Source organism: Thunnus thynnus, chromosome 14 (genome assembly GCF_963924715.1).
Source record: "Thunnus thynnus chromosome 14, fThuThy2.1, whole genome shotgun sequence".
Classification (NCBI taxonomy): domain Eukaryota; kingdom Metazoa; phylum Chordata; class Actinopteri; order Scombriformes; family Scombridae; genus Thunnus; species Thunnus thynnus.
The window spans coordinates 11,269,618-11,290,897 of NC_089530.1; the positions used below are offsets into that span (position 1 = coordinate 11,269,618).

The following is a 21,280-nucleotide window of genomic DNA, read 5'->3' on the forward strand; positions in this document are numbered from 1 at the left end:
TCCCCGTGCGATGTTTGACCAATCGCTGACAAGGATTCGTGGTATCCAAGGTAGGTAGATCCAGCTGGGACTATAAATACGTGGACGAATACATAATCGAGGGGAATGTGCTGCAGACCTCAGAAGCCATTTTGAGATGATGTCCCTGTTGAGAAAGCCTATGAAGATGCTGAAATCAACGAACATGGTTACAACACTGTCTGTTTCTCCCTCCGTCTCCTCTATTTCACCATGGCAGCTGTCAACCGACGGGACATTAGCAAAGCGGGGGTATCAAGCTGCGCTCACAGAGTTAAAACGTCATTGATATGAAAGAGGAGAGTGTCTTGTTTACTGTCTCTGTCCAGACATGTAACACCGTGAGTTTTTTCCAGACTGAAATCTTCCAGCATCTCTCACAACCCAACGTCTCATTGACTGATTTGAGTTAATTCACTCTTGTACCGGGAGAGAGAAGGGAGGCAGATCCGTTTTGCCAATGGCTTCTGTGAGCCTTGTTTCCAGTCCCCCAGCCCCTGTTCTTGACAAAAACATGACAGACTCTGAGCTTGCAGGGGATGAAAGGTCGAGTAACAATCTTATGCAATTCTTAATACGCTCATCTGTGCGTTTCAGTGCTGTGGGTCTACATGCTTGTGTTGCTGTTTTCTTTCTTTTCTTTCTTTCTTTTTTTTTTAACCATGAATTGCAGGGTTTAGAGACATTTTCCACGGTTTCCCCCCCTCTCAAAAATCTTTGCATGCCTTTTTGGTGCAATAGAGTAACTGTCCAAATAGCTGAGATTTCCCATCACCGTGTCGATTAAGACTCATTCATAATCATTTCCATGCAATATAGCAGACATCATCGTTCGTGTTGTTGTGCTACTGGGATGGCTTCATTGTTGCCATCTGCAGGAGACTATGCAAATGACTATGATGTAAATGCCACGCCCATCCTTGTACTGGACTCCCCCTACCGGTCACCTGCCAGTACTGCGGAGGCAGGGTTGGGATGCCCTGTGTCCTTTAGACTGGCCTACAGCTCCACAACAGGGCTGCAAGAGCATGTGAACAAATCGGGCTAAGAATTTGGTGGTTTTCCATTAAACACTACACCAGGTGATTTCACTGACCTCAGCCAAGGAAGGAGAAGCAACCAATGTGGTGTTTGTTTGGAACAAAAGCTTGCAGAGTCTCAGCTGTTAATAGCCTGTGTTACACCTTCCATGCCTCACATCTGTCTCTGGCATCTGTCTCACCTCTTACAAAGGCTTGTTTTTAAAATGCGGCAGAAAAATCCTTCAGACATCTCCAATGAAATCATTATGTGTGATTGTATTGATGAGTAAGGAGATTGTGGCTTTATCACAACTTGTGTTGTTATTGTAATTGCACTATGATATTCCTGGAAAATTATCTTCAGTACAAATCTTGAATAGACAATATCATCCTAATAAGCAGTAGTCTAACAGTTATAGTATTACACATTTTCCTTCATTTCTAATCAATCTCAAATTTGGTCCATGATTATCAATAGGCAAGGCCTGTTTTATGCCAATTTTCCCATTAAGTTGGCAAATGTTTCATATTGAATTTCGAGGTCTGTGTTGCTTTAGCTGGACTAAATTTGAAGTTTAGTTGTCAAGGTATCTTTGGATGTGGAGGGTCTCACATTGAAGCCTGATCTGTGCTGCTGTCAGAGGAAGAGCTGCAGCAGCTATAGTGTCTGTAAAAACAGACCTTGGTCAGTGGGTAGACATACTTTCCCATTTTATGGTGTTTTTGTTTTACTTTCCTACCTGCAGTATATTTTTAAAGCAGCTGACATTACATGTTATAAAATGTTAATTTATTCCAGGGTCATATGTTGATAGGAAATGGTTTCACATGGACTATTTTCTTTTAACAACATTTTTAAAGTAGTCAATTATATGAATTTCTCTCAAGGCTTTTCTGAATTGGTCTTTTAGTATGATTAGCATTGATTCCAGTTTCAAATATTTGAATCACAGCCAATAATAATCTAATTTATTTGAAACTTGGACCAAGTTTTACAGAAGCTTTTGCATTAAAACCTGCCACTTCATTTCATTAATGTAACACCACCATCCTGGTCTTAAACATAACAGATTAGAGAGCACCTTGCTTGTGAAGTTCATTCAGGCTCAGTCATTTCAGTTACCACTCCTCCTCCGATATACAACGATCATGGCTGCTGCAGCAAAATGTTAGAAAGAAAACCTTCTTCCAAAATTACGATTAAATAGCGATCATACCAGCAACAGATGTTAGTGTCTCTTTACAGTAATACCATTTTATTCCAGCCCAGAGTATTTGACAGTCCAGATAGCTTTTCGTCAATGTCAAAAGTGAGCCAAAATACACCATTTTTGTTGGAATGTCATCAAACTTATGCCATTTTTCTACTTTTGTTTTTATCTTTTATTTATATTATATTTATGCTATTATATGAAGTAACTGAATAGCCTTAATGCTGAAAATATATTTATTTTGCAAGAGGTTCTCATAGTTTTTATTCAATCTGAGCATGAATCTAATTTGGTTTTCATAAAATAACTGCATTGGTTCACAGGACATAAAACCTTATCCTTGAACTATTGACAGGATGTTTTTAGCACAGGAAAGGCTAGAGGCATAATGGAAACTGTCTGAAAGAAATGAATGTAATGTAATTTTTTTTTTTTTATTAAATTGTTATAACAGACAATTCTTGATTTGAAAAGCAGACAAAATATATAACCTCCTACAGTTATACTCACTGTGCTGACAGCTTTTTTTCTTTTCAGAGAGGACGGAGAATTGGAAGATGGAGAAATAGATGATGAGGGGATCGGAATTGAAGAGGAAAACAAAGAGGCTGCAGAGGTGAATGAAGAGAAAGAGAGGGAAAAGGAGAAAGAAAAGGAAAAAGCTAAAGAGAAAGAAGAAAAGACTCACAGGCACTCAAGGAAAAGATATAAAAAGACCAGAGAGAAGAGGAGGTCCAAAAGGAGGAGACGTGACAGACAGAAAGTAAGTAAGCTGGTTATAAACGTGTTTATTACAACAAAAGATGGCCTCCTGATTCTGCAATGTAAAGTACTTAGACTAATTTATAATTCACTTTCATGTTTTACACTTCTTTTATTTTCTCCTCAGCACCACTCCCCCTCCAGCAGCTCCAGCTCTGACAGCTACGACTCAGACTATGACCGACCCGAAAGGCCCAAAAACAGAAAGAGCCAGGGATCCGATGGCCAGTCTTCTCAGGTGAGTTCTTCACCACATGGCACATCAAAAGCTTAATCTTCATATGGGAGTTATTGTGTGACATAATTCTCTCTCTGGTTTGACTTGCCAGCATGGACGGGATTCAAAGGGGGGCCACGGCAATTCACAGAAGTCCCCGCCGCACAAGAGTAGTGATTTTGACAAGTACAGCGATTACAGCGATGACAAGTATGACTACGAAGATGAGGAGGATGATTATGAAGATGACATGTCTGAGTACCCGCAGTCAAAAGATTCTCCAAGTCAGGGAAAGGGACGCCATGCTAAAGACCAGATGAAGAGGGGAGGCATGAGGGGCATGAAACAACAGCAATGTAAGAATACATTTTTCAAGACCATTACTAAAAAGTTGAAATAAATAGTAAATGTAATGTTTTTTATCACAAGACTTAATCAAGAGTTTAATGACTTCTGACTAAATGTCATCTTCAGTTGGGCAGAGGGGAAGAGGCAGAGGGAGTGGACCAGGTAGAGGACGAGGGATGCTCAACAAGAACAAGAAGCTGAAGGGCAAACCCTGGGGAGGACGTGGACGAGGTCGAGGAGGAGACCAGGGCATGGAAGACATGACACTGGTATGTACTGCATGTCTCTCGAAATTCAACAAAGCTTAAGCTTGAAATTGTATCATACATTAACTGATGAGTTAAAAGGGACACAATTAGAGAACACACGCCTGTTGTTTTCACAGGAAGGGAAAAATCCCTCCAGTTTTCAGAAGAAACGGCCAATTATGAGCAAGGAGTTTATCAATCAGCACACAGTTGAACACAATGGTAGATACATTTGCAAGTATTTCCTGGAAGGTCGATGCATCAAGGTAGAGTACCACTAATGTTCATGAACTTGTTTTAATAATTCAAACCTATTTATGCAAAAATAATCTCTCTTAAAATAAAATCCATAAAAATCATTTTGTCTTCATACAGGGGGAACAGTGCAAGTTCGAACATGAGCTTGTTGTCCCAGATAAGAAAAAGGAACTCTGTAAATTCTACCTCCAAGGGTATTGCAGTAAAGGAGATAATTGCATTTACATGCACAATATCCTTTACTAACAATGTTTTTAATTACATTTGTGTAATTGCATTGCATAACTAAAGGTCCCATATTGTACAAAGGGAGATTTCCATTTCTTTTTTGATTATAAAACAGTTCTAGGTGCTATATAAATACTGTGAAAGTATCAAAACGCTCAGTCCACACAGAAATGCACACAGCCTGTATTCAGAAACTGCACCTTTTCACACACACACACATGGAGCAGAGCAGAGGAGAGACAGTCGCAGACGAAATGCTGCGCAGTTGTTGGATGTCAGGAAGCAAATTTGTCATTGCACAGCCTTCCAAAGGTCAGATAACATTCTCAGCAGTGGCCATCTCAATTTACCAGTGAGTTTTACCCAGAGCCCTGGTTTTACCGAGCTACAGGATAGGCTACAATCCATTACCTGTGGTTGGCCTGGGCATTTGTCACTCAGGAAACAGTCAGCCAGTCACAATAGAGGGGCGTTGAGCAGACACAAAACAGCCTGTTCTAGGTAGAGCCCCTTTAGAGGGTTTTTGGTACTTAAAACAACAAAAATGTCTTCTTATGGATATCAAGACTTTAAATGAAACACTGGAGTGTAAAACATGGGACTTTTAAATCATGATTAACTGGAATCTCATTACATCTTTTAATTTATTATGGTCCTTAACCTGCAATTGCACATGAATATCCATGCAAGTTCTTTCATACTGGAGCCAAGTGTTATCAAGGGGACAACTGCAAATTCTCCCATGAGGCTTTGACCGATGTGACCAAAGAGTTGCTTGATAAGGTAAGAAAGAATAATTAAAGTGATTTTGATCTCTAATGCTTCTATACCAACAAGTCCTCAGCTTTAGCTTCTGTTTTCTGACCCGTCATCAGATCATTAACACTGAAGAGGAGAACGCCCGTGAGGATGAGTTGGAGCTGGAGGATCTGAGGAAGCAAGGTATCGCCCCACTTCCAAAGCCGCCTCCTGGGGTAGGGTTGCTCCCCACGCCTGGTCAGAGCAGTCCTACAGATGGAGCTGCTGCTCAAGCAGGAAAGAAGATCCCCTCTCTCTTTGAAATCAAGGTTCAACCTACTGTAGACTTGGCACACAAAATTGGTCTGAGGTAATTAAAATAAACTGTAATCATTCCCTGAAAAGTGTTTGGATCTTAGCCTCAACCTAATTGTGAGCTTTATTTTTCAGTGGATCCAACTTCACCCAGAATCAAGGTGAAGGTACCAATCAGTTTAGTGGAGGGTCAGAGGAAACACAGAGTGGAGGTATGGTGCCTTCAGGCCCCACCGCTCCTCCTATTCCTCCATCTGGGTCCCCTGGTCCTATGGGTCTCCCCACAGGGCCACCAATGCCACAGAGCCCCCCGGGACAGCACCCACCACACGGCTTTCCAATGCCACCGCCAATCCCACCTGGTCAACCGCCGCCTTTTCATGGAAACCGACCTAACATCAGCCCTCAGATGAATATGCAGAGGCCTCCGTTTCCCCCAATACCAGATCTACAGATGCTACAAAGCCTCTTCCCATTTCCATCAATGGGTCAGAACCCGGTAGAGTTCTTCAGCAACTTTCTCCGAAACCAGACCATAGGCCAGCAAGGAGGTTTGTGTCACATCAGTAATTTTAAAAATACCAATATTCAATAAGCTTATTACTTGAGGATTCCTTTTTATTAAAAGTGTTTAATATGATGTTGTGTCTTTTCTCTTTTTGATGTAGTGGACCCTGGTGTGGCCTTCATACAGAACCTCCAGCAGCAGATGGGTGCAGAGTCACAGTTGCAGTCTTTACCACCAGCAGTGCAGAAAGCCATCTTTTTACACCTGACCCAACAGCAACAAGAGTCACAGCCACAGGGGAATGAGCCACAGAGAGCAGAGGGCCAGGATGATAACAGTGCAAACAGAGGTGGGTGTCCAGTGGCCTGATCCAAGAAGCTGGTTTACTCAGTCAATTAAGATAAAATGAAACCCAATGAAACCCAGAACCCCATCAGAAATGAAGCTCAAACTGAAGATCTGTATTACCCAGGAAAAATTATCCTTATACCTATTTCTGGCAACAAGACTCAGGTGTGACATGATTTACAAAGCGCTCTGACAGATCAAACATTTAAATATAATCTTTCCTTTCCAGATGAAACTACAAACTGGTACTCCAGTGATGAGGAGGATGGGAGCTGTGTATCCTCCATCCTCAAATCTCTGAAGAAACAGAGTGAGATGCAGAGTAAGACCCCCCCGCCTGCCCCTGTGGCCGCAGCACTGGTTGACCCTCGGCTTGTGAAGGAGAGGGCTACACCAAGTGACCCGCGTGTGAAGACAGACCCCCGGCAGCGGCCCCCTGATATGAAAAAGGAGTCAGATGGAGGCACGGATCCACGTCTCTCCAGGGACCCCAGGAAGTTGAGACCCATGGAGCCGGGCTCCTATCGCCAGCAGAGCCACCCGGTTCCTCAAAAGCCACCTACTGGAGAAGAGGATGAGGAAGGAGAGAGGGAACTCAGGGACAGAGCTGCCCTCATCCCTCTAGATGCCAGCCCTGGTGTGGTGCTGCGGGATCCACGTTGCCAGTTAAAGCAGTTTAGCCACATCCGGGTGGACATTCTGCTGCAGCGGCCTTCCTTTGCTCAGACAGTGGTATGGGCTCCTGAGGACCTCATCCCTTCTTTGGTGCCCAAACAGGAACACTCCATCAACTTGCCCCTCCCACCCCTGATTGCTGATGCTCAGATGAACCGAACAAGTCTGCCTGACCTTCCCCCCGTCTCCAGCCCTCCACCGACTGACCCCAGACTGGCAGCTGCACGTTTGAAGGGTCGACTGCCATCTGTATCTCTGGAGTCTCGATCCTCCACAGAGAGACCTATAGATCCACGCCAGCAAAAGACTTTAGATCCCAGACTCAAGCGTACAGGAAGTCTGGACTCCAAGCTGCTGGGTCAGAAAGAGCCCTCTTCTGGGGGAGGAGTAACTGACCCCAGGTTACAAAAGGCCAGTGCTGGCTCCTCTCCTCACACTGCTCGAGCCAAGACAGAGCCTGAGAGGCTGCCACCATATGCGCCTCGTCTGGCGTCATCTGGTGGAGGGCTGGAGAGTCCCACTACAATCCTTGGAGGCATCAGTCTGTACGATCCTCGTAATCAAACCGAGCAGGCTCAGCAGGACCAGGTAGAGCCTCCTAAAAAAGTGGGGATTCTAAAACATCCTGTTAAGAAAGACAACACTCCACCACCATCGCTCTCCCCAACTCAACGAAGTGGCTCTTTCGAGGAGGCGAAAAGCACAGACAGCACCTCAGATCAGCCTCCACCTTCCACTACACCCACAGTGCCTCCGGCATCACCAGTCAAACCCCCTGCAGTGCATAATCTTCCCATCCAGGCACTGGCAGGGCTGATCCGACCCCAGTACGCTGACCCCAGGCAGGCCAAACTAGCAGGACAGGGCTCTACAGGAGCACAAGAAGAAGCAGAGGAAAAGAAGGAGCAGGAGCAGGAGCAGGTAGAGGAGGAAACCACAGTGGAGGAGCCAAAACAGGAGGATCCAGAGGAGGAGGCAGAAGACAGGACACTCAAGGACGTGTTCAAGACTTTTGATCCCACTGCTTCCCCTTTCTGTCAGTAAACACTCCAGTGTGTAGAAAAGCTGCATATGTTTTGTACATTGATGAGACATGTCTATTAATCATTATTTAGCTTTACCTGAATCTATTTATTTCTGTATATAAATTCTGTTTATAAATGATCATGAATAGAATCACATACTATCCAGCGCATTGTAAATTTAGCAGTACAGAGATGATGCTGAATATGTGCGCAGACACAATGTATAGTTTCTTTCAACGTAATCATATTAATGCTGAAATGTGTGTTTTGAAAGTGTGTGTGTGTGAAGGTTTTTTTGTCAATGGTTTATTTTCATGTTCGTTGTAAACAATCAAAAACAATGAATTATCATGTTACAGTTTTCAGTATGGACTGACACATACTGAATGTTGTTTACTAACCTTAATTGCAGGCATTACACCCTGTAGAATAGATTATTCATTAATTCGACATACAGAGAGATGATAGTGAGTAATCAATTGAACAGCAATTTTAAGAATCCATTGAGAATTTTTGTATTTACATATTTATTTAAAGACACTTTTATATCAGTGCTTCTGCTCACTTTTATGAAAAGGGATTTTTTCACAGATGTTTTCTTGAACATTTGCAATTTTTACCACACATATCCTGATATGAGTTAATGATGTTTCAACCTCCAACATGATTAGGTGAGATGATCAATACAGAATCCCCACAGGTGTTGCTAACTAAAAGACAACTATGTACATGAGAAGTTTGTTCATCTGCTCCTTGCCTGAAATACACACAATACTTAATGACTTAATGTCCCTACAGTGTGCTTGCAAAATTCTTTGTGCAATATGAGATAGTCCCTTTCCTACCTGAGAAGCTACATTGTGTCCTTTTGCAACATTACAGTGTCTCAATTAAGATTTTTGTACTTTTTGTACTTTGTGCGATTCTCTTAAGTGGCCTAAATGCTTTGAGGATGTAATGTCAACTTGCTAACCTGGCACTTTATGGAGTAAATTAATATTGGTGACTTCATTTGATTTCTCGTTCCTCAAAACACTCAATACTGACCAGCTTGTAAGTAGCACTTTTAACATACTCCACTTGTTTTCATACTAGATCATCCAAATAAGAAATTAAGAGGGATTGAAAATCTTGGTTACATTGCAGGTATGTTTTACAAATATAACCTTTATGTTTTTTTTTCATTGTTGAGTTGACTGGAGTTTTTCATTGTTGGAGTTGACTGTAAATGAACTCATATTGGCCTAATGTGTGCTACAAAGGGTGAATGTTGTGAGAGTAATGTGGGTTGAGTTAGTTTTATTTGATAGCTATGTGTTTGATAATGTGAGCCTCCCTTGTTGGGCTGAAGCTAAGTCACGTACGTACCTTATTGTTTTCATAATTCACATTGTAAATGCTTTTTTTAAAAAAAAGAAAAATCATGTGTACAGTGTGTTTTTGAGTGTTTTAATGAATAATGCTTTATTTTTTGTCTGTATGGTGGTTATGGTTGTCAAATAATGTATGATATTTTACCAACACATATTCCCATAACATTTCAGTGGTTTTAATATAAATATCTTAATAAAGAGATAAAACATCAACAATTTTACTTCAGAATCAAACATCAAGTTTGTGTCTCATTTTAGTGTTCATATCCAACAGAAAATGTGGAAGTTACCCTCAAGAGTTAAGTGGGTTTCACATTTTTATCATTATATCAAATGGAAAACATATAATCAGCGTTCAGCTACTTGTTTTTAAGAGATAAATACTTGTCTTTTGAAGGGATCGTGGTCACAGTGCCCTCTTGCAGTGGTGGGGCAAGACTTGGTGCTACAGGATGAGATGAGGTCTTCCTCAAACCCAGCTCATCAGTCTCTGGGTTAGAGGTCTGCTGGGCTCGATGGATCTCCAGCTTCCTCTTCCACTGGAAACACAAAGCTGTAGCCTCCACTCCATCTGAGTTTGGCTCAGGCTGCTTTAAACCCTGGTATTGAGAGAGTATCAGGAGAGTATCAAATGACGGATAGTTTGAGCTTTATCTATTATTATTATCTACAGTACATGAGGAAGATCTCATAGCATTACAGATTTACCGTAATGCAGGCTGTTTCTGCAGCATGGACACCACGCAGGACTGTCTGGAGTAGATTCTGTGTGTTCTTCACCAGGATCTCATCAGATGATTTACAGCCGGGTGTTACAGCATTGACGCTAAGTAAACCGTAGGAAAACTATTATATTACTGTTACATTTCTTTACACTTTTATATATACTTCTATATGTTTATACTTTGCTGATGATGTCTGTGCTCCTCTGACCTGGAGATGATGTTTAGCTGGTTTGTGATGGTGAGAATCTGCTCCACTATGAGGGAGAGCTCAACTGTGCTCTGTTTATCCAGGCAATGGTTGGCAATAACTCTGATGAAATGAGTCACTGACTGACAGTTTGAGATCACATCTTTGGCTGCTGTGACAAATGCCTCTTTGTTCTGAAAAAAGAAAAAAAGAGATGATTGTGGATAATGGGTGTCTAAAGGTATCAAGATCAAGGCAGAAAAAAGTGCCCTCTGGTGGTCATTACCAGTATTGGGCCTTTCTTCTTCAAGTACTGAGTCATGTAGTATATTGTGTCAGCCATCTTCCTGGTCACCTGGACAATTCTGTTGTCCTTGGGATCCCAGCTGTCACTTTCTTGCTTTAGGTAAATGGAGGTGTAAGTCAAGGATGAAGCTTCTTTGTATAAACTAACTCCATCCTGTAGGGAAAAATGTGGATTTATTGTGAAGCACTTGAATCACTAAACTTTGCAGTCTTGTTAATCATGAGATACATACCTCCTTTTCCATATTTCCAGGTCCATATTTGATACCAGCTGATGTGCTCATGCTTGGTTCTGCAGCGTCAACACTTTCTGTATTAATTTCCAGCCAAGAAGTTGTTTCAGATTGAAATCCCACTTCTTTGACATTAGATGGTGTTGTCGTTCGGCCATCTTTGATATCCTCAGGCGCTCTGCCCTGTAGGCCAGCCCTGATGTACTCTTTAGCCTCTTGGTGAATCCTGTCTTGCTTACTGATCTCCTCCACCACATAGTGAGCTTTGGCAGACCAGCACTGAATCTGCACATCCAGACTGAGTGTGTCACAGATAAAGTGAGTCTCCACCATGAGCCTCGCCCTGCTGATTATGTCTGAGATCTGAAAAGACAGATGGTCATTGATAGACCTCAGGTTAGAGCGGGAGCGTGGGTCCCGGATGTAGTTTAAGCAGTCGTTGACTCTTTTGGTAGCAGATTTTACATTTTCAAAAAGTAACTGTGCTGCATTTTCAAATTTTTGCTCTGCATTTTCTGTCTTATTCTCCCTGAAGTTTTCTGCTGCAAAGTAAGTAATGCTGACAATATTTTGAAGAGCAGTATCATAATCCTTATTTGCTTTGCTTAAGTGACCTGAAAGCACTTTAATTTTAATCAAAAGTTTTCTCCGAAAGAGTTCTGACTTTGCTAGTTGCATTACGTTCGGCATCATGCCAAGGTCCTCAGCAGCTTGAAGGTAGGCTTCAGTCAGTGTTTTTAGCTCATCCTGATATCCTGTTAACTGTTTGGATTTGTAAGCACTTCTGCAGTTTAGACTGGTGAGCCTCGCTGCCTCTTGGATTCTCAGCGAGTTCTCGGACAATGCTGATAGCTGCTTTTGAGGGCTCAGTTGGCTCATTGCAGTTGATGTCCCCAAAATCTTATCCAAAGAACTGAACAAAATCTGAACAGACAGACCCCAGAGGATACATAGCCCCTCTAGCTGATCTACTTTCCCTTCTGGTGAGGTGGAAAACTCTACCAGATATCTTGTGTTATTCTGGGCTTTGTTCAGCTTGTTGTGTAAGACAGTGAATGTTTCTTGACCGTCACTTTGTGAAGCTAAATCAGATGATGTCAAGAGCTGGACAACATCTGCACATGAATTCATTACTTCATTGAGCTGCTGTGTAACAGTGGCTGCCACTGTTGGTAGATTTCCTTGCAGCTCATTGTAAACAGCATGAAACCAGGTTCCAGTTACTGGTAGCAGAACCTTGCGAATGTTGTTGATGAGGTCAGAAAACTGCGTGCTGTGCTTGTAGATGCTCTCTGTGCTCATCGCTGAGCTCATCGCTGTCTCTTGAGCAGTCTGGACAAGCAGTGGAGTCAGTGACACCAGTTCAGCTCGAAAGCTTTCCAGCGTCTGACAATCAACAGCATCAACAATGGCTAAAGCTTCCTTTGCAGCTTGAGCGTAACAGTTTGACAGCTCGAGAACACCAGTGCAGGCCTGGTTGAGTACTGTCACATCTTTTCCTTTAGTCACAGTCACAACTTCATACAAGAGGGGTAAAAGGTCAAATTCAGGAGGCCTGTGGATCAGTTTGGGCTCATCTGAGACAGCTGGTATCTTTAAATCATTGCTGTCATTTTTATGAGTCAGTTCCGCTTCTACAGTTTCCCCATCTGAGTGCTCCTCCTCATGTTTGGTTAGGAAATCCCTCTCTGTAACCTCCAGAACAGGAGAATGAGAGCTTCTCACCATATGATCCAGGTTCAGTTCACAGGTGTCCTTGACCGGTAAATGTGACTGTGAGACGTCAGGCTGACGTGCCCTCTCTCGCAGTGGGCTGAGGAGATGTGGATGCTGTTGGCCGTCCAGTCCCTCCCTGAGCACTTTAAAGTTCTTAATGGCAGCAGCAACATCATCTGAAAAGGTAGGATATACCTCCACATTTAGACTGGAACTAAACAGCATGTCTCTGACTGACTGGACCACTTTTGCTTGAGATAATTGACCCTGTTTCAACAGGACCAGGAGGCCATTCCTGTAGATGGGGTTATCACTTCTGTCCAAGTACCTCCTCACTGAGTGCGTCACCAGCTTCATATGACAAATTAAGTTTGTTGCATGTTCATTAAACAGTTTATAGCTCTGCTCTCTGTATGCGGCGTCACACCCTTGGCGGTCACTGACCATCTCAGTAATAGCAATACTGGTGAACTCCCTGACATCTAGCACATCACTCAGAGTGTCCTGTAGCTGACCAGTCTCCTCCTCCCATTTTTGACAAATCTCATGAAGCTTTTTAGGGGTTTGTATCGATTTGTCTGCCAGCTCTAGTGAAAGAGGTGCAATTTGGGCCCTGAGTCTTGTGAGACAGACTCGAGAGTTCTCCACATTCTCCAGGCTCTTTGCATCAACAGCCACAGCTGAGATAAAACTTGCAACTTGGATTATTCTATCAGTGTAAGATATGAAATCTTCAAGTAGTGGCTGAATAAAGCTCAGATCAATCTTTGTAGAGGAATCTGCAACCAGGACCTGTCTTGTCACACTTAAAAGTTCTTCAAATGTAGATGATGCTATCAGAAATGTGTCCAAGACTTGATAAAGAATGGTGGTCATCATTGCTTTGTCAAGCATCTGTATTTGTTGCACCAACAAGGTGAAGTAGTTCTGTAGATGCTGCTCAGAATCATCAGGATCTGCCGAGGTCTTAAAAATCCTTTTTATGTCGGACCAGAACTGTAGGATGTGTCGACAATGAGCCACCAATCTTTGCTGAAACTCTCTACGGGAAGAGTTTGCCACAACCATACAATGAATCACAAGATCTCTCACCATGCTGTCAAAGCCACTGCCTTGGACTGAGGAGGTGGAGGAACTAGCAAGTAGCTGCAACAGACTGTTCCTCCTTCCGGTGTAATACCCACAAGGACCTAGAGATCCTCTTTGACATTCACTCCTCAGGGTTGCAATAATGTCACTCACTGTACTCTGCACCTTGTCAAGTATGTATCTCTTAGCTGCTTGGGCCTCCTTGCTTGTAGGGTGTTTGATGGTTGTGCACATGGCTGTGTGCAGCATGGAGATACACTTCCTCAGGGTCTCCAAGGAGTCAAAAAGCTGTTTGGTTTGTCTGGGATCCTGTAAGGAATTTGCTCTCTCCACAGTCAGACTGTTGAGAAGAAGCAGGCCGTCAGAAAACAACTGAAAGGATTTGAGCAGGGACTTGATGTCTGGGGATAAGCCTAGCTCAGAGAGGCGCTCCAACACCTGTTCAGCAGCAGCTACAACTTTCCTGACAGTAGCATTGTCGTTCACGAACAGAACCTAAGAGCAGAGAGATGGATAAGGTAATTTATTCTTTATTTATACCTTTGTGCAGACAGGCTGTGACATTAATGTTAAGATTTCACTCAGTAGCTAACACTGGGGGAAAAGTTCACTGTCTTCCCAAATTAACACAGGATAATTTAAACTGTTATTTCTAGCAACACCAGAAAGTTGGGCCAAAGATCATGGTGGAATAGTTGAAATATTTCAGGTATAAAATGTTAAACAGACAGCAGTTTGACCTTTTGTAGTGTAAGGCAATATTCCCATTTAAGGAAACCTCTGTAAAAGTACAAAGCAGACGCAGCTGTGGAAGATGATTCTATTGGAACCTATCAGTGCTTTTAATCAGTCACTGTCTCCTTTTGGACAATCAAGCATCATCTAAAAAAATACTTGTAACCACCTTTATAACCAAGGGAGGAATAATCACACTTTACTTTGACCACTCCCAGGAAGACGTTCTGTGTAGCAGTGATGAGTTCCTCTCTGTGCTCTGTCAAACTGGGCTGGATGCTGAGTTTCTGGGCTGCCAGCAGCACATGTTGTCCAGACACAGTGACCGACTCCAACAGGGACGACATCTCCATGTGCAAAACCTCATCCTCTGTCTCACTTATACGCCTAGAAATAAAAACGTCAGGTGTTCATCTGGTAATTTATTACATGTGTCAGCATTACATCCATAAAGTCACATGTTGGTATTTGACACCAGTGACATTTATAGGCAGTTGTAGCTGTAATCTTGTCCATTAAATATATATTCCTTCCCTCAGTGAACTCTACATCGTACATACCTGGAAGCCACTGCTGCCATGTTCCCAGTAGCTTTAGCCACAGCCTGAGCTGCCCCCTCCAGCTGGCTGAACTGTTCAGGCTCCTCTGCACTGTCACACAGCAGCACCAAGTGGCATAAATGACATGCGATTGGTGCGACCACCCGCTCCACTGCTGCAGTCCTTATCAACCCGTGATCCAATAATGACATTGTTAGTAATTTTCTCTGTTCAAAAGAAAGTGAGCAGCTCCATGTATTGCAGTGTTCCTGCTGTATTCACTATGGTAGCTGAATTAATAATTCATTATACTCAACAGAGGAGTTTGTGCTTGATGTCAAGTGTTTCATAGCAACCGGTGTCACCTGACCAACTACACATAACCTCACCAGGTTTATAGAATGATTAGTTGCCTTTTTTCCCTCACTTATTGTTTTGTATGTAGACCTGCAAGCAGAGTGTACTGTGGGATGCAATTTAAGATTTTTTTTTAACATTGTTTATACTATTAATTATTTTTTAAAATGAATGAATCAATCATTAAGTCTACAAAAGTCTATAAAACATCTGATTTTTTTTTCCCCAATACTATAACAATCTTCACATTTGAAAAGCATTTTTTGGCATTTTTTCTTGATTATCCTTATTGTAAATGACTTTGTATGACTTTGTATTGTAAATGACTGTGTATGAAACAATTGTTTCATACACATTTTCTATCAATCCACTAATTGATCTATCAATTAATCATTTCAGCTATGATATGTATATACTGTATACAAGCAATTAAAATTAGAACCTTATAAAAAAATTCTTTGCACAAAATAACTCAAAGATCCCAATAGACATATTTTAAGACATATAACCATATATTTGCTTTGAATAATTATTTGTGTCTGATATGGTTTTTCCACAAAAAGTTTCAGTCAACTTATAAATTCTTAAAATGACATCTACTTCTTCTCTACTACTAAATACAGACTTTATGGATATGCAAATATGTTTCATTTTATATGTTCAACTACTGCACTAGATACAAAAAGTCTCTTACTTCACAAAAAAAGGTCCATTCTCAGTGTACAGTATGTGCACTGAAGGCTTCAAGTTTCCACATTACTTGTGTAAGTTGCATATTGGACTGTGACTGGCTTCCAAACTAAAATCCTGCTTGTATGTACAAGTCTTAAACTCAGATTTAACATAAGAACAGAGAAGCTTTCGCCAAACTCTGCACATACATCATTCCGTAAGTAACAATAAGCAAACCCATTTTTGAGTGGAAGGGGACTTTAACTTTTAAGCAAATATTACTGTTTTCCAGGATCTCTGAGCATGTAGTATGTTTTTTTTCTGGTCTTGAGTTTGTGCCTGTACATTTAAAGCAAAGCAGCCAGCAGAGAGCACCACACACCATAAAAAGTGAACCAACCAACAACCACACTGGAATCATGTTGACAAAAACAGCATACAGCACCATGAAATTTCACTCCAAAATTTATCAACAGATAAATATACAGTTCAAACACAATTTTAAACATCAAACATACAGCACACTATAATGGTAATGATATTCAGTGACAGTAGTATATCCAGAACAAAACCCCAAAAAACGGCGTGATTAACGGTAACAACAAACATACAAAACAAAATATAACCATCACAGTTAAAATTTACCAAAAAAAAAAAAAAAGTCAAGTGTCGGTTTCTCTGCATTCAGGTATAGCATCAATTTAACAGATGCAGAGTGAAGACGTGAATGTGTACAGTATATGCCGTCATGCCAGTGGAATTAATTGGTAAAATAAAGTGTATCGGATCAATAAAAGATTCACACAGCACAATAGAGAGCCAAGCGATCATAGTGAGCCATAAAGTGTCTTAGCACTGAAGTCTTAGAGGAAGTGTGAAACATATTAATATATATATTTTTTTATTCTTTGGCATTGCACATTTAAATCTGACTCAAGTGCAGTGAAAAAGTCCCAAAACTCATGCAGCTGCAGGGTTTCATCCGAACATGTTGTATATCTGGCAGCAAAACTTTTTTTAGAGCTTAATTTAATGCATGTATGGGGGACATTTTCATTCACTGTACTCTGTAAAATCTCACTCACAATCAAGCCCAGCATGTAAAAGACTCGTGTGGGGTAAAATCTTAAGCACTGAGAAGCCATGTACTTTAATGGTGGCAGAATTTCAGGGCACTAACATTCCTACTTGTTGACTTAAAATCAGCTTTTCCCATGAGCCCAAAAGAGCTCATTTATGGGTAGTGATAGAGTGCAGCACATTCCCACCTATTTTTAGGGCATTACTCATGCCATGGGCCCCTGTAAATGACTATAGGTGGACTCCCATCGCAGACTTTCATCTGGCCGTGGAGAGTAATGCATCTCATATTTCATACGAAAACCCAATGCCTAATAACATAATAGTAAAATTAAATACGGCCTGCTAAGGTGAAGTCTGGAATGGTTTGCAGATAAATCATAATCTGATCTTGTTTCATGACATAAAGTAAATCATTTCCTACTGTATTTCATTGAGAATTTATACCAGAATCCACCATGATATCTTTACTTGAACCTGGAAGGTTTTTGGAGTCCATCTAAAGTCACCTGAGCAATAGTTCCTTGCAAAAGTAGCTTCAGATAATTTGTTCTACTGCACATTGCACTTTTAAAGTATCGCAGAGAATGAAAGATTAACATTAAATCTGGCAAAATCACTGATATCACATCCACTTTCATCACCTATTAACAACTCGGTTAAAAGCCAGACCATAACAAACGGAATGCTCGTGAAAAGTGACAAAGCTTGAAATGTGAATGATGGCTTTTATGGTATAATTTACTACCCATCGTCTGCATTTCAGGCGTGGATAATAAAGGAGACATGGCAAATAAAGTGTTAATAGAGAACTCCACAGTGCTGTAGATTACCACATCCTGAAGTAGGTCTTAATGACCTCAGAGAGCGCTTGAACTCAGCACCTCTGGGACATCTCTGACAACACTAGCGGATGACATGAGAACACAGCGTTTTAATCATTATGTGTGTGGGTGTTAAACGCAGTATTAGCTCTGGGTGATTATCTACGAGAGAGAGAGACAGTCAGATGTGTAGTCCAGATATTTGTAAGCCGGAAATAGAACAGAAAAGATACAATCTTTCACTCCCAGGAAGAACTGAATATACAAACGACTCCAATCATATACTATACAGGACATATCTTTGGCATGAGAGTAAAGCTATGGAGCCAAGGCATTCATTCTTATCAAACATCAGTGCTTTTAGGAAAACATACTGTAGTATGTTTATAATGGCCTTCAAAACCCCAACTCTTCTCGAAGCCCAGTTTTATACAATATGGCTTAAAGTGTATGTATAAAAATAAATTTGCTATGTAACACAGCCCTGAGGGTTTTGTTGTCCACCAGTATTCATGCCGTCTCCACATCCCCGTACGGATGTGAGTCTCCATCAACAGCTCCGCTCCACTGGCTGGGAGATACCTCCTTTGAGATTAGCTGAATTCCACAGCAAGTGTCCTCTGGCAAGCCACACTGTCACCTCAGAAGCCTGTTTCCTGGACCCCCACCCACAAAAAAATATCAAGTCTCCAAAAAATATGGAGAATATTCTTCTCTTCCACATATGGAAGACTGAAGGGCCTGGTGCCACTGGGGCGGCTGGGCAGCGAGACCCCTTGCTATTGGATCCTTCCTGACCCAATCCCTAATCTCATTGGCTCCTCTGGGACCCCCACTGCCAGTCTCAGTGGTTCTTTTCCATCCAGTCCCAGCTTTCATCACTGTCCTTCCTGTTCTTTTCAGCCTCGATGATCTCTCTGTAGCGCCGACGGAAGAAACCCATCTGTCAAAGAACGAGAGAAACAAGAATTTGAGTGGTAAGTAACGTGTATCTGTGGTCACATCTGAGTGCAGGAGTCAAAAACCTGAGGTTTTACATGTTTCAGCTCATTCACTACAGATCACGCTTTACCTTACTGCTGACCATTTTCCAGAGCAAACCATAACTCTTTAGATAGATTTTTTTCCCTTTTCAAATGAAACTTACGTAGGATAAATTGTTCTGCTGGTATTATCAGCCATTATTAGCTTATCACACATATATGCTGCAGAACAGCAACATTTTCATGCAAGAAAAAGAATTGTATCATACTGTATTATACTATAATCACTTAATCAATTAATTATTTATTTTCAAGCAAAAAAATCTAAATATTCATTGGTTCCTGCTTCTAAATTGTGAGTATTATGAGACAAAACTATCAATTGGACAATGATAGGCATTTAATCACTATTTTTTTTATAATTAATTTATAAATCAACTGGCAAATTGGCATTAATTGCAACCCTATACTTTTCACAACGTCAACATTCACTTGCTTTTGCAAGGGGGTTTGATTTTATGACAACAGAGTTCAGCAGCTAAATAACATTACATTGCGGATTCCTACAATTTTAGATGTTGGATTGTCACTGAACACACCACCAAGGACACATTTTCAGCTCCCTCATCACACATTAATAACCTGAAGTTCACTGTGATGGATTATATACTGTACATACATACTGAGATTTATTCTGTAGTTGAACAAATGGAAATCAATTAAAAAAACATATGGTGTGCTTTAAAAATAATCTTAAGTAAGTAAGTAGATAAGTATACATAATTCCAATTCAATGGACTAAACTATGCAAAACCACCAGCATGGAAGGAAGCAAATCAAGCATTTCCCCTGTAGAGATGTGCTGTTTCTTTAGGAATGTAATATTGTGTTCACATTTACATTTCATTGAGCTACAACAAGCATTTAGCAAGTGTAAAAAAATATGAAAGATGGAGACCACAGTAGATTCTTGGTGTGTATCTAAACAGAAAAGCACACCACTGTAACAAAGCAGCCACACTGAGATGCTGCCTCTCTCACTACAACTCCATTCATTTATCTGCATATGACTACGAAAGTTTATTGATACAGACCTGTGCTCTCCTCAGGCATTTCCTGAAAAGAGCAATACAGGACATGTGCTGCTCTTGTAAGAGGGGTTTATTTTGGCAAGATCCAAGGACCTGGGGAATGGGGGGTTAGGGGGTTGGGGGTTGGGGGGTAAGGGGGTCGGGGGGTGTATCCCAGGACCAACATTCCAAGGTTCAGTTGTGGCATTCCCGGTGGAAAATGAAGCAGTGAAAAAGAAAAGGAGTTTTGTGCTAACAGGGCCTCTGGATGTCAGTGTAATTGCCATTTCCCTTTTAGATTCTTCTTTCATGTGAGTGGGTATGGTGTGAATTATTGTCCAGTCTGTGATTTGTCCTCTTCATGGTTATTAAAGGCCAGAAGCAGCCTAACTCCCCTTCCCCTACCTCCAGCTGTCTCTGATGTCTAACCAGAGTTCGGCTCTCACGTCAATGACATCTGCCTCTTGTTTACTATTACAGCGTCAGCATAAAAACATTTCTGGCAAAAAAAATATTGTCGCAAGCAGTTTTGTAATCTTTGTAACGGACACTGTGTGCTGGGCAACTTTTAAGAGACTGTGCTGTTCACAAAACGTGTTCATGTGACGTTTTACCTTCCAGAGTAGCACAGCTAACAGCAAAAAGATGAGGATTCCCACCAGCAGACTGATGGCGATGATCCAGCCGACTACGTAACCCCTCGGCTCCTGACTGTGCAGAGCCTCGAAGACCAGCTGAAACACAACAGCACTTCAGTCAGCTCATGAGTCACACTCAGATACAGCACCCACACACGCAGGGACACACAAGAATACGCATTAAGTCATAATGATGCAATGTAGTGCAACAATAACAACCAGGAAAAAGCTTAAGCTCTTGTCAGAGCTTATGATTTGAGTTAAGAGGGGCTACATGTAAACCGAAAATACTGTTGTACGAAAGGAAAGTGGACACTAATGGAATCTCTTTTATACAAAACACATTCATAATACAAACAAGAAATGCACAAACAGTCAAAATCAATGTAGATTCAATACATACATACATACATACATACATACATACATACATTATATTGTAAGCAATATCCATATATATTCTCTTCACCCTGAGTTTTGAACACACCCAGGACAGGACAGGGTAGTGTTTGACCTTTGCTCAACATGCAAAAAAAAAGAAGCCTGGCGTCTAAAGCTCTTGGCAGTGCAAACTGTAAACAACTTGTTGCTCTTTATTTTGTTTTCAGTAATGAATTAAATCAGAGTTTTTAGTCATCATTGCCTCTAACTCTCTAACAAGTACCCTCTAATACCAAGTAAGCTTGACTGTCACTGGTCAGTAACGTACCTCTCTAAATCTTTATATGTCTATGCCTACAAGTATTCGTCTTATTAGGCCAGAACATTTCAGAACAATATATCACCCACTCCCTTTTTCAATTTAGAGCCAAATGTCTTGAAGCAGATTTTT

General features: G+C 41.3%; 3 protein-coding genes across 3 annotated transcripts in view; 1 reads left to right on the forward strand and 2 right to left on the reverse strand.

Annotated features, from left to right (window-relative positions):
• The first annotated feature begins 78 nt into the window (after positions 1-78).
• LOC137196875 (zinc finger CCCH domain-containing protein 6) lies at positions 79-9,515 on the forward strand. Its single transcript, XM_067609815.1, has 12 exons — positions 79-564; positions 2,789-3,014; positions 3,141-3,251; positions 3,343-3,586; positions 3,705-3,847; positions 3,964-4,092; positions 4,202-4,316; positions 4,986-5,095; positions 5,188-5,420; positions 5,501-5,916; positions 6,034-6,222; positions 6,451-9,515. Exons 1-12 carry the CDS (start codon positions 479-481, stop codon positions 7,938-7,940), a joined length of 3,492 nt encoding a protein of 1,163 aa, XP_067465916.1. The 5' UTR covers positions 79-478; the 3' UTR covers positions 7,941-9,515.
• Positions 9,332-14,062, reverse strand: LOC137196874 (uncharacterized). The gene is made up of 5 exons (XM_067609814.1): positions 10,746-14,062; positions 10,493-10,666; positions 10,228-10,400; positions 10,003-10,120; positions 9,332-9,893 (listed from the first exon to the last, which is right to left on the reverse strand). Exons 1-5 carry the CDS (start codon positions 13,797-13,799, stop codon positions 9,654-9,656), a joined length of 3,759 nt encoding a protein of 1,252 aa, XP_067465915.1. The 5' UTR covers positions 13,800-14,062; the 3' UTR covers positions 9,332-9,653.
• Positions 14,063-16,300: 2,238 nt separating this feature from the next.
• Positions 16,301-21,280, reverse strand: part of itga9 (integrin, alpha 9) — a 48,681-nt gene continuing 43,701 nt past the window's right edge. The window contains exons 27-28 of the mRNA XM_067609819.1: positions 20,425-20,544; positions 16,301-18,700 (exon numbers count right to left, since the gene is read on the reverse strand). Coding sequence (XP_067465920.1) covers positions 18,602-18,700; positions 20,425-20,544 — 219 coding nt within the window. The 3' untranslated portion in view covers positions 16,301-18,601. The remainder of the gene's footprint in view (positions 18,701-20,424; positions 20,545-21,280) is intronic.